The following is a 13,763-nucleotide window of genomic DNA, read 5'->3' on the forward strand; positions in this document are numbered from 1 at the left end:
GCACCTATAACACCGCTGTGTCTTGCACGATTTGCCCTGTACTTTATTTGGATGGCAGTGGCTTTTACACCATGGTGGTTTGTAGTCCATGAGTATATGTTTGATTGTGAAAGGTTGGAAATAGGAAACTGAAATGAATTACTAGGAACAGTAAAATCATTTGGAAATAGGAAAAAGTGGTCTCAGCATTAAAAACTGCTGCAAGTTACGACTGAAAAAAAGAATTGCTTTCTTTCTCCCTTACCCATATAACTATCAGCACATATGCCACCTCCTGGAATTTAGTTACTAGCTGTCTAATTAGCAATGTTACAAAAGTTAGAAACATGCTTCTTACAAACACACAAAACCCTGAAATATCCAAACAAATGACAAGTTTCATACCGTTTTATGGAACTGGCCTCCAGCACCAATACCCTAAAGATGCTTCCTGAGTAATATTTTGTTTTTATTTAGGCTAAAATAATCACCTGGAAAGTTTGTGCACAGCAAATGAGGATACTTCAGTTTCTGGAACATGATTTACAGGTGCCTGAGAAGCATTTGCATGAGTTTTAGAAACTGTTTGATTATGTGACCAGCACTGATCATCATCCAAGTCATCTGGTTCATCAAATTCATCATCACCCAAAACAGGCGTTCTGAAAAAGAGATTTGGTTCATTTACAAGTAATACCTGATGAGGAAAAGTACAGTTCTAACCTGTACTGTTCTCTGCTCTGAATCACTAAACACGTGATTCGGCCTAATCCAAGCAAAGGAGATATTTCAGTCCTCCTGAGTCATATTTTGTTACAGAATTCACACACAACTGGATATTTAAAGCAGGCATATACAAAAGTGACACATTAAAAGTTGTAAACAACATTCCTGAGTTTCAGCAACCCATTATAAACAGTGCTTATTTTTTTTTTAACAAAGACAGACAAAAAATGGCGAGGACAAAAATTGTCCAATAAATATTTTGTATATGTGTTGGCTACTTTTTTTTCAAGCTAGAAAAGTGTCAGCTATCTAGAACAAACATTGCACCCGTGAACATGTGTTTTCTGAGTGTGGGGATTTGGGTATTGTTGAAAGTTTTTGTATCTGCCTGGATGAGTTGGTTTTTTTGTCTTCCTTCACATAATTTGCAACCCTATCATGGGGTTTTCTTCACAAGTTTCTTCAGAGGAGGTTTGCCACTGATTTCCCCTGAGGTTGAGAGCATGTGAATTGCCCAAGGTCACCCACTGGGTTTCATGGCTGGGCAGGGAATCAAACCCTGGTTTACCAAGTCATAGTCTAACACACAAACCACTATGACACACTGGCTCCATGATGAGATACCCTCTAAATTCAAAGAATAATTAAAGCTTTTCACTGTCAGTTGCATAGCATGTCATGGTATCTGCTTAATGGAAAAATGTTTAAAAACTCACTCAGGGCCATCAGTCAGTTCTTGGCCTTGGAGCTGGAGGAGGAGTTCTTTCACCCTCCTCTGATTCTCCGAAGTCATGTGCAGGGTCTGCAGCGGCATCATGGTCTTTGAAGCACGCCTGGTCTGTGTGTGTCCTCTATTAACAGAGCTTGATGTAAAAAGGAGAAAAACGCCACCACCAACATTTTAAAATGTATTTAAATAGTGGAAAATACATAGATGAACATATAACTTCAGTTAGCTGAAGCTATGATGAATAAAAACAGTGACGTATTGAATCAGACCAGCATATATTGTCTGTTTCCATTGAATTCCCAGGCACACATGCCAAATTGCTGGGACTCAGCATGCTTCAAACTTACGATACAGACGCTTTGATAAGCCTTGAACTGTGCACATGGTAAACCCACAGATTAGTTTACAGCAGACAGCACAAAAACTGATGCAAAACTACAGCAGAGTTTTGTGGGTTATGCTGTCATACTTTTGTTTGTTTTTTTCAAACCAGTTTAGGTCCCTTGTTTAAGAAACTTAATTCATACCTTTCCCCCCAGCTATTCATCTCTAATCTGAGCTGACTGGGTGGCCCCATACGGCTAGATCATGCAAAGCAAGCAACTATTCAACAACTCTTCCATAGTGCTATATAATCTCTCTCCATTACAAGTGATGCAGTTCCTAAGGGAAGACAGCTTGTATTTATTATGTTATTACAGTCAAGGATCAATAAGCAAAAAAACAATTCATAGTCAAAAACAAGATATACAGAAGTACACAACTACTGAGATACAATCACTTCAAAATATTTCTTTTTAAAACTTAGTTGTCTCAAGTTTTTTTTTACAGAAAAAAGACTTCTTTAATAATAATAATAATAATAATAATAATAATAATCTAGATCCAGAAATGTAAGAGTTGAAGGTTCTTGTTTTGCTGACCTTGGCTCTTCTCTTGCTCCTCTGAAAACACAGAAATCATCACCATCATCATCATCCCAAATTTTGTCTGAGCCTTTTTTGCTGCCACTGGCTTGATGTTTGCTAGGTCTTCCGCTGCCATGGCCGCCTCCTCGTCCTCCCCTTCCTTTCCCTCCTCTTCCTCCCCCTCTGTTTGGTCTTCCTCTTCTCTTCCCTGATGAACTCATTTCCTTCTGCTAAAGGAAAAGAAAACACAGTACAAGCAAACATTAACTGAGCAGTGAAATGCAATATTAAGGCCACCTTGTAGATATGCAGCAGTCAATACTACAACGATGACATACTTTTAGCACTGATACAAAGTACTAACCAACCACTTCCTCTCTCCTGCGACATGGACACTCCTCCCACTGATGTCAAGGGATCTTACTCACTAGTAATCATAAACTAGATTGCAGTTTTACTGTGTTACAATTAAGAAGACAACAAAACCTATGACATTAAAGATTGATTTATTGTGTCACAACAAACTCCAACTCCCAGAATTCCACAGCCTTGAGCCAGACGCAGTTAAAGCGGCACCAAACCGGGTTATTTCCCCAGTGTGGATGCACCGTCTCTATCTCTTTGTCACCTGTCACACCCGGCTCCCAGCAAACACACAGGCGGCGCCCTTTCTCTGCCCCGGAAGTGGAACCCAGACTGGGCCTACTACTTCCGGTTTCGCAGTGGCAACCGGTCTCCATGGCGACGGCAACGAGCGCCTCCGTTGAGGCCTAAAATGGAGGCCGCCTTTGTTTCCAAAGTGAGGGAGCTCCTCGCCAAGGAAGCGAAAGGTGGAGCCTTGCTTGCATTGTTTGAGACCGCTTTAAACTGCAGGGGACCATGGGAGTTGTAGTTTGTTGGGTGTTTACTGCAGTGTGGATCACGATGAAGCCTTTTGTCTCTGTTAGAGAGAGCTCTGGTACCACACTACACTACAGTTCCCAGGATTCCCTAGCTAGCGCTGAGCCAAGGCAGTTAAAGCAGTCTCAATCTGGAGTGTTTCTGCAGTGTGTTTGGGACCTAGGTCTCCTTCTAGACCCATCCTCATGAGGCAGTGTGGCCTAGTGGTTTGAGTCCTCCTGGACTATGTTTGGTTAAAGTGGTCTCAAACTGGATTATTTCTCTGGTGTGGTTTGGGCCTCCGTCCCTTTCCCAGCCCCACTCGGCTTGCATTGGCACTGGACAAATTATAATCCAGTTTGAGACCTCTTTAACTGCCATGGCGCAATGCTAGTGATTCTGGGAACTGTAGTTTGTTGTGACCCCAGAACTCACTGACGGAGAAGGCTAAATAACGACTCACTAGACTACAGTTCCCAGAATTCTATAGCCTTGAGCCATGGCAGTTAAAGCAGTGCCAAACTGGATTATTTCTCCGGTGCAGATGAAGTTTAAGAGAGAAATAATCGGAGTTGACACCGCTTTAACTGCCATGGCTCCAGGCTATAGAATGCTGGGAACGGTAGAAAGGCCTCATGCCACAACAAAGTATCATTCCCAGGATTCCATAGCCTTGAGCCATGGGAATTAAAGCAGCATCAAACTGCATTAAATGCAGACGGAGTGAACTGTAGTATGTTGTCCTGGCCAGTTTATTATTATTATTATTATTATTTACGTAAATGATGCCCTGCTTCCACTTTAGAAATAATCCACTTTGACGCCACTTTAACTGCCACGTCTCAATGCCATGGAATTCTGGGAACTGTAGTTTTTTGTGGCCCCAGAACTCAATGACAGAGAAGGCTAAATGTCTCACGAAACTACAGCCCTCTGAATTCTATAGCCTTGAGCCATGGCAGTTACAGTGGTGTCAAACTTCATTATTTCTGCAGTGTAAATGCAACCTCAGTGTCTACTCTCCAGTCACAATGGTTTATGGGCCTCTGGGTCCATCTACACTGTAAAAATAATGCAGTTTGACACGGCTTTGCCTGCCATGGTGCCATCCTACAGAATCCCGGGATTTGTAGTTTTGTGAGGCACCAGCACTCTTTGGCAGAGAAGCCTAAAGGCCTTGTAAATCGCAGGATTCTGTGGGATAGTGCCATGGCAGTTAAAGTGGTGCAAAGCTGCATTATTTCTACAGTGTAGATGCATTCTGCCTGATCTCTCAAAGGTGCTACAGGATCCCTTCACAAACTGATATTCCAGATTAATACAGGATGCATCTATATCTTAGAAATAATGGATTTTGACACCACTTTGCTATGGCCCCATCCTAGAGGAGTTTGAGTTTTGTGAGGCACCAGCACTTTTTGACAGAGAAAGCTAAAGACCATGTAAAACTACAACCCCCAGGATTCCACAGGATGGGGCTACAGCGCTTAAGTGGTGTCAAATCTAATTATTTCTATAGGGTAGATATACCCCGTGTTAGTCTGGATTGAATACCAGCATGTGATAATCCCAGAAAGACACAAAGGTGGAAATTTGATGGGAAAAAATTACTATCTTTTCATCAAAAGTGCTCCATAAACATTACCACTTTTTTAGTTCCATGGAGTATGTGGGAATTTTCAGGATTTACAAAATTTCAGCATATGTAAGGTGCATGCATTGCAGTCATACCTGATACAATGCATTCTTTCCTCGGTGTAACAATTCTTTATTGTTTTGGATTGCTAAATGCTATATTTAAAAAGGTTAGTGACTTTAATATTCTCTCTCAACAGGTCCTGAAGTTTATAAAATATCGATTATATTTCCGAATCAAGATAAATATGGTAAAATGTTTTCAGATATTATAACTATACTGTCTAATTTAACAATGTAGTCTAGGCTGCAGTCCTATCTACACTTAGCAGTGGATCATTTTGAGCTTGGTGGTATTTAGTTTGGAGTAAACATGCATAGGATCAGGATTTATATTGATATTGGGATGTAAAAGGCCCAGTTTCCTAACTGCACAGTTTGTGTGGATCTTTTTCACTCCAGGAAATGTAATGTATTGATAAAAATGTTACCATTATTCAACAAACTATGATACTAGAAGCAAGGTGCCATTCAACAACAGAACAATACACAGATTAATATGTAAATCGCTTCTTCTCAACCAACAGTATAGATACCCCAGTCTCTTCCATGCCAGCATTCTCTGAAGATGCCAGCCACAGCTGCTGGCGAAACGTCAGGAATAAACTCTTCTAGAACATGGCGTCATAGCCAAAAAATCCACAAAAAAACTATGTATAATGGCCATGAAAGCCTTCGATTTCAAATTGTTTCTTTTTTGTTTTTATTCCAGAGCATGAGGTTTACATTAGTGTAAATTTTATTTTATTGATTTTCTCCACCTGCATTGTTATGCTTCATTAGATGGCGATTGTACAAGGACATCTGATGGAGCTCTTGAGAGGAATGGCTATGGTGTTCATACCACTCCAGATGGAGTTATTTACCAAGGAAGCTGGAAGAATGATAAGGTACTTTACTACTTGTAAATTTCCACAGTGATTAATTTACATAAGTTGGTATGCAGAGAGATCTTGTAGCACCTTTGAGACTAACTGAAAGAAAGAAGTTGGCAGCATGAGCTTTCATAGGCTTAAGTCTACTTTGTCAGATGCATTTAAATATGTAATCTGAGGAAGTAGACTTAAGTCTACAAAAGCTCATGCTGCCAACTTCTTTTCTTCAGTTACTCTCAAAGGTGCTACAAGATCTCTCTGCATACTGATTCTACAGACTAACATGGATATATATATATATATTGATTTAATTTTGTTAAAATAAGTAAACTATAATCAACAGAATTACATCTAGTACTCATGTTTAACAAACATCAGTGAAAAAATAAATCCTGGATTTTGACCAGTAGTAACTTTGAAGACAAGGTTTGATTCCCAGTTTGGCTATCCACTGGATGACCTTGGGCAAGTCATGAGTTCTCAGTCTCAAGGAAAGGAAATGGCAAACCTCTTTTGAATAAATCTTGCTAAGAAAACCCCATTATAACCTTAGGATTGCCATAAGTCAGCAATCCTCTCACCCTCAGGAATAACCTGGGCGGGGAGTAAGAATAGAGGATCAATGGAATTTTAGTGTCCCAGTTTGTACAAGTGGAAGCACTTTCAGCAGACAAAACAAGAATGTAAAACTGACTTTTTATTGTTTTTTGAATGATAGCAAAATTGTGTGTGTGTGTGTTGTGGGCATTTGGGTCAGTGCAGGTTATGATCTGCCTTTGGCCGCATTTTTAACCCCCAAATGCAAGCTTATGCCATCTCTGCATCCTGTATCCCCCTCCGTGCCACCCCAGAATGCCTCATACACATGCAATAATAATAATAATAATAATAATAATAATAATAATAATAATAAAAAATTCCTCACCTTGGAATGCCAGAAAAGGATACAATGCCATGCATTCTTTAGGCTACCCCTGAATTCCTTAGAGACAGTAGCAAAAGCATGTATCAATTTGCCAAATTGAAACATTGTAACATTCAAATTGTAGCATTCATTCACAAAGGAAAAAAAAGTGTTTTTTTGCAATGTACTCTTTGCAACATTTCCCCTTTGCTGGAAGCGAGCAAATGAAAGGGAAAGTGAACAAGCAGCAGCTAGCCACGTTCTATCTATCTATATATCTACCTCAAGCAAAAAACGTGATTTTTTTTGTCAAAAATAATTTTAAAAAAATAAAAAGGGGGGGGGGGAAGGTGCCTGATGTGAGCTCCGTTCATGCCCTGCTTTTGACCTGAACCAAACTGACCCCCTTCCTCCTGCTTACATTCTCTTCAGAGGAGGTTTGCCATTGCCTTCCACTGAGGCTGAGAGAGAGTGACCTGTCAGTTCCAACTAAAGTAGACCCATGGAATCAATTGGGAATAAAAGGGAAATGCAGCGCAGGCATTCTGACTGTAGCATTCGCATATAACACTAATAATAATAATAATAATAATAATAATAATAAAGGCTCTTAAGTTCCAGGAGCAAGAGGAAATGAAAGTAGCACAAGCAAGCACACACACATTCTATGTCACCCAAAAAATCATACGCATAGATTGTCAAAAATAAAAAATATTTCCTCAGCCTGATTTCCCTACAACCCTCCTCCGGTTTGGCTCCGCAGCCCAATTTCCCTTGGCAATCCTCCTCCTCCTTCTTCCTTCTGACCCTCCCTGAAGCAAAAACCACTGTCACTCCGATTCCCCTTTTTTGCCTCCTGTCACCCTTGAGTCTCCTCTCACCCTGATTACCCTTTTTTGCCTCGTCTCATTACCCTTTTTTTTCAGTCCCCAGGCTCCGTCCTCCTCCTCCTCCTTCTCCGATGAGGGGAGGGAATGCTCTGCCCTTTGTCCGGCCTCTGACCTAAATCCTTCCCCTGAACTTGACCCAGTCATGATCGGGGGCAAGTTCATATTTCGTGGAACCCGGGTTTTTTCAAAAAAGGCAGATTTTGCCCCAAATCTGGATGACCCGCGCTAAAGGGCATTTGCTTGTGCATGCCTTGAAATGGATTGTGACAGAATCGGGCCCAATATTAACTTCACGTGTAAGGATCGATTTCTGATCCGGGATAAAAGGTAGTTTGAATGGGGCCTTAGTCTCAAACATGCTACGAGCTCCCTTTGCATACAGATCTTCCAGACTAACACAGATACTAATTCTGCTAGCCAGCAGACATTGCAACAGTGGCTTAAAAGGGGGGAAATTAAAATACTTATTCTTTATGTTTCACCTAAAAATAGACACTCTTATCCTATGTAGAACAAAGTGTGTTTCAGCCCATTATATTAATAGGCTATTTCTGTGGCCCGCTCCAATGTATAATCATGAAGTACACTGTGTTCAGTTAAACTTCCATTTATATGTACGTAGCATTATCTGCTCAAATTACTAAATTTAGAAAAATGAAAAGGTGGAAACACTGATTTTGAAATTAATCTGCTGACTCTACTTCCTGTAAAATCAGATGAATGGTTTAGGAAGGCTGGAACATCCTTCGGGTGCAGTGTATGAAGGTGAATTTAAGAACAATATGTTCCACGGAGTAGGAACCTATATATTTCCCAATGGAGCCAAGTATACTGGACAGTTCAGTGAAAACAAGTAAGTTGAAATTTATGGTCGTTGCTTGATATAGGAGCTTTGTATTAGGATCTGAGCCTTCTCTAACTCTACCAGGGATAGGCAAAGTGCAACCACATACCACATGTTGTCCTTGGGACCCCAAAGAAATCCCCCAAAGCCCCCAGACTCTCCCCAAATTGTTAATGGAGGTGATTTTCAGTCCTCCAACCTGCCCAAAATCTCCCAACGCTGCCTAAGAATTTGCTTCCCCAACCCCCAAACCTCCCAAAAACACTTAAAAAGAATAAAAATGCCCCCAAATCAGCCAAAATGGCAGCTGGAGGTGAGTTTGGGTGCTCCAAAATGTGTTAGTACTGCCTGCTGGGCAGGTGCAGGAAGGAAAACTGACATGCTCCTTCCGAGTGTGATGGAGTCTCCTTCTTTGAAGGTTTTTAAACAAAGGCTGGAAGGCCATATGTCAGGGGTGCTTTGACTGAGTGTTCTTGAATGGCAGGAGGGTTGGACTGGATGGCCCTTGAGTCTCTTTCAACTCTATCATTCTATGATTAGTTGCCCATCCCTGAATTATCCTTATAGTGTCACCATTTTATAGATAGTATGTTCCACTCTCAGCTAGTGTGGCCTGTAACTACACATTTCTAGGAGACTTCCTGACACAGTCAGGATGTTATTGCTTTTGAACATACAAAATATTTGTGCCAGATACCCTTAAGGTTGGTTTCCTGGGGCTTAGTTCCAAGGCTGTCCTCTCCAGGCACATGATTGAATAATTAGCCATGGATATGGCTGCTATGGCACCCATGGCTATCATGAAATATATGATGGAAGAAAGGATATAAAATTAAAACAATAAATATGATTCTGAATGAGCAAAATCAGCAACTGCAAATTTTTAACAGATACCTTCTGTTTCATTGTCTGATTCAGCATTACCACATTGGAAAGTTGGTATTCATTTTAATAGCAGTTTGTCATATGTGTTTCATTATGCACAGTAAAATGACCAGAGCCTTAGTTTCAATATGTTGATTTTTTCATGTTTCAGGCTGGAGGGGAAGGGAGAATTTACAGATACACAGGGCCTGGAATGGGATGGCACATTTCATTACACAGCAGCACCAGGGCTGAAGTTAAAGCTGGAAATGTAAGGTATTTTATACTGGAAGAAAGGCAATCGAGATGAGTAGCTCTAATATTGAGACATCCAAGGGCTGAGAGCATGGAAAGCAAGGTGAAATGTAACTGAATCAATATATGCTAAATTAATTATTAAGTTTATGGTATGGAATTTGTGGATCTTTATCTGTGTGTGTCATAAATAAAAACTAATAGCTGACAATTCACAGGAGTATCACATATCATATTTATGTCTTCATAAGGCAAACTCCTTTTAAAATGGGGCTTTACATATTAATGTTTTATAGTATTGTTTTCCACATTGTTCCAATATATACCAATTCATACCATTTCATTTTGCATTTCTTCACCAGATTGCTTTGGGACCATCTTCTCAGAACTTTCCCCTTGTTCCAGTGATGTGCCACCACTATCAACAATACTATAAATTACTTTTCAGGTTTGTTTGTCCTGTCCTACTCCTTGCTGTTCCCTCCAGTCCCTGGGATTAAAATGCTTATACCAAGCCCTCTCTGACACCACCTGTAAACATGCAACAAGTACTTTTCCTTTTGATTCATGGAGAGGAAAGGCTTCTTTTTTGACAAATATCAATATCAGCAAAGCAGTTTTTGGGAGTAGTCTGTTATCAACCTAAACAAGAAGCTATGGGTCTCTGGATCAAATGTATACAAATACCATTTAAGGAATGCAAATGAATCATTTTGCAAAGAAAAAATAAACATCTACTAGTATTTGTTTATAAGTACAAAGGTCACTTTGTCCTGTGTAAGAAATGGTACCTATCTTTGAACACCTATGGTTCTGGAGAATAATACAGCTCTCTCACAATCACTGGAAGGGAGGCCTTTGCTCACCTACAGACAGTCTGCAAACCTTAAATAACTACTGACCTACAACAAGACACATAACATGGATGTCAACATACAGGGATAAGACCCTGTCACAAAACCAGACTCCAACTCTTTCCCCACATCTGCTAAGGGAGAAATCTTACATGGGCCAATAACATCACCCTCAAAGTCATAGGTGCATTTACTGACTCACCCTCCAATGTGATATATACCATCCTATGTTAGCAACTCTACATTAGACAAACCAAGCAGTCTATGCAAGAGGATAAAATGGACACAATCTGAAGTTAGAAGTGGCAGTACCCAGTTGTGGAGCATTTCAGTCTTCCTGGACATAAGATAGAGAATGTACAGGTTACAGTCTTCAGACAAAGAAATTACAAAGAAAGACTAAAAAGAGAATCAGATGAATTGTATTACAGTTGGTCCTCCATACCCATGGAGTTTGCATCCACAGATTCAACCAATCATGGTTTAAAAAAAAAATTAAATCCAAGAAATAAACCTTTATTTTGTTGCTTTGTATAAGGGACACCATTTTACTATGTCATTGTATATACTGGAGACTTGAGCATCCACAAATTTGAGTATCCACAGGGGTGGAGAGGGGGGAGTCTCCTGGAACCAAGCTTGAAAGGATACCAGTGATCATTAGCAGAGGTATAGACTAAGATAATTGGTGCACAAGATATATTAATACATGAGCCCTCACAAGTGCCCATATAACAGAAGGAATCTCCTCAGAAGAATTTTCACCCCAAAAGAACTGACTTTTGGTAAGCAGATTTATTACTTTCACACATTAATAGTAACTGACCACTCTAAACATCTGAAATACCTCTATCACCGGGCACAGCCCTTTGAAGATTTAGAGTGAAGGTCATGGTTTGCATCTTTCCAGATCCTAATACATTCTATCCCACTCCCACAACTGTATAGATAATATCACTCTGTATTGTAAGAAGTGGCTAGATATCCATAAAAGCTAATGGTAAAGGAAAAATCATTCGTAAAGGTGCTGCTAGATTTCTGTTTTCTCCCACTCCTTTTAAAATATCCAGACAAGATGGATATATGCATGAGGACATATAAAATGGACAGAGAACAGTAATAGTCTAATCTATCTTATTGTTCAACTGGTGATGATCATTACTGTTAGAAATCTGAAATCAATCTGGCTAATGTGAAGATGGTAAAAGGAGGAGTTGTGGAAGGAGACACCTACATCTATGTTGTCATTACCACAACACCATAAACAACATGCACATGTTGAAAACAACTAGTTGAGATATGACACAATTGATAGGAGAAAAGGAATTGATTGTTCAGAAGTAGGTGTGCAATCATCTGTATTCTCTGGGGTTGTTAAAGTGTTCCTTTTGGTTGTACAAGGCCTTTCTGGGAAATGCAAAACCTAGGTGATTAAATAAGAAAATGCAATAAGGAAAATCTGATTCTGGAAAAGTAGAAGAGTAGAATAGAGAATTGTGCTTTATACTATTAAAATTAAGGGGTTGTTCCCACTAGGTGAAACCCCGCGTTCTGAATCGAATCCAAGGAGTGGCGTTCCTATTAGGATCCGATTTAAACCTAGAACAGTTCTAGAGCAACCCGCAATCGTCCCCACTACAAATCGAATCGTAGAGCGGAATAAAATTTTGAATCGAGTTTTTGTCATTTAACGCGCGTTAAAAAAGATGTAGGGTCTGACCTTCGTTTTTCCCTTGATTCGAGTTAGGAATCGGAGCATTTAGATAAGAACGACAGCCTTTGAAATCGGGTTAGCTGGATGGGAGGAGCGGAGTGCGATGGGGCTGGCCTTGGGGGAGTTGCCCTTTCTGTCCCCATCCGTCTGGCTGTCGCCATTTTTGCTTCCCTCACCCCTTTGTCCGCTGTGGTCTTTCAATAAGAGATAAGGATTATTTTTATTTTTTATTTTAATGGTTTACAGGCGCTTAATCTCTTCAGCGCTTTAAGCGCCTGAAGTCCCGGCTGCTCAAGCGCCTGCATCTGCCAAAGGAGTACAAGGCTTCCCCCGGTGGATTGCAACCTCCCCTCTGTGTGGGGAGAGCCCATTTCTAACGGAGGAGAGGCAGGAAGGCAAGCCTCCTCTCGAAGAGGCATTCCCTGCCTGCTTGGGCTCTGATCTCGCCCAGGCAGGGAAGGGCTCTGATCAATGGGGGGGGGGGGGGGAATAGAGCCTTTCTCCCTCTCTTTCTCAAATGGAATCTGTCTTCTCCTCCAACCCTGGAAAGAGAATCTTTGGGAAGAGTGCTCCCTCCCTGCTTTTCCAGCAGCCTCCTTCATTGATCCTGCAAAACCCATCCCATAGTTCCTCTGGAAACAGCTTGGGTTCCCCAAATTTGCTTTGCCAGAAGCCTCTCCCATTGATCTCTGGGCTCTCTGAAGGGATTCTCCCTGGCTGTCTTGGGAGACATCAAGAGGGGATGCTGTCCTGCAAAACCCATCCCATAGTTCCTCTGGAAACAGCTTGGGTTCCCCAAATTTGCTTTGCCAGAAGCCTCTCCCATTGATCTCTGGGCTCTCTGAAGGGATTCTCCCTGGCTGTCTTGGGAGACATCAAGAGGGGATGCTGTCCTGCAAAACCCATCCCATAGTTCCTCTGGAAACAGCTTGGGTTCCCCAAATTCGCTTTGCCAGAAGCCTCTCCCATTGATCTCTGGGCTCTCTGAAGGGATTCTCCCTGGCTGTCTTGGGAGACATCAAGAGGGGATGCTGTCCTGCAAAACCTATCCCCATAGTTTCTCTGGAAACAGCTTGGGCTCCTCAAATTCGCTTTGCCAGAAGCCTCTCCCATTGATCTCTGGGCTCTCTGAAGGGATTCTCCCTGGCTGTCTTGGGAAAGGAAATGGAAACGATGCCAAAAGTTAAATCGCTTCCAAATATTCCAGATTAACGTTACGTCATTCTGACGTACTATTGATTGACAGCCCCAAATAAGGCATGGAGGAGAAGAATCGATTTATTTAAACACCGATTTCATGCCAAGTAGGAACGCTTGCAGGTAAAAACTTCGATTTAAATAACCAGATGGGAACGAAGAATAACGCGTTTCGGAACGCGAGATAACACCAGGGTTATTTTGAATCGGTTTTATTAAAAACATTGTATTTTAAATCGTTTCAAATATTAAGTGGGAACAACCCCTAAGACTCCATGTTTGTTCTCAAAATAGAGACACACCAATGTGTAGCTCCAAGGAGAAAGAAGTAATATATAGTGCCCAAGCCAGTTTTAAAGTTCAGAAAGAAAGGAAACAACATACTTAATGTTTCAGAGTCTGGTTCCAGGATCCTTGAAAATAAAAGGAAATTTTAGTGTGCTTCTGCT

The 13,763-nt window shown here is 40.9% G+C and overlaps 2 protein-coding genes across 9 annotated transcripts in view; one reads left to right on the plus strand and one right to left on the minus strand.

The window, feature by feature from the left end:
- Positions 1-13,763, minus strand: part of DHX57 (DExH-box helicase 57) — a 92,137-nt gene that overhangs the window by 37,354 nt on the left and 41,020 nt on the right. For 2 of the 6 annotated variants that reach the window (XM_089529007.1, XM_089529012.1), the window contains exons 1-4: positions 2,972-3,038; positions 2,359-2,573; positions 1,422-1,568; positions 471-641 (exon numbers count right to left, since the gene is read on the minus strand). In XM_089529007.1, the coding sequence (XP_089385133.1) occupies positions 471-641; positions 1,422-1,568; positions 2,359-2,564 (524 nt within the window). In that variant the 5' untranslated portion in view covers positions 2,565-2,573; positions 2,972-3,038. The other 4 variants (XM_089529009.1, XM_089529008.1, XM_089529010.1 and 1 more) reach the window with 4 other exon arrangements.
- MORN2 (MORN repeat containing 2) lies at positions 3,035-10,903 on the plus strand. 3 transcript variants are annotated; one of them, XR_016281669.1, is made up of 6 exons: positions 3,035-3,173; positions 5,058-5,108; positions 5,701-5,807; positions 8,303-8,439; positions 9,467-9,659; positions 9,912-10,903. XR_016281669.1 is itself a non-coding variant. In XM_089529019.1 (6 exons), the coding sequence occupies exons 1-5, from the start codon at positions 3,119-3,121 to the stop codon at positions 9,567-9,569; spliced, it is 453 nt and encodes a 150-aa protein (XP_089385145.1). In that variant the 5' UTR covers positions 3,035-3,118; the 3' UTR covers position 9,570; positions 9,912-10,903. The 3 variants fall into 3 exon arrangements, 1 of the variants encoding a protein (XP_089385145.1); XR_016281668.1 differs by having other exon boundaries at positions 9,467-9,652; XM_089529019.1 differs by having other exon boundaries at positions 9,467-9,570.

Source organism: Sceloporus occidentalis, unplaced genomic scaffold (assembly GCF_023333645.1).
Source record: "Sceloporus occidentalis isolate IW3139 unplaced genomic scaffold, rSceOcc1.0.p SCAF_6, whole genome shotgun sequence".
Lineage (NCBI taxonomy): Eukaryota > Metazoa > Chordata > Lepidosauria > Squamata > Phrynosomatidae > Sceloporus > Sceloporus occidentalis.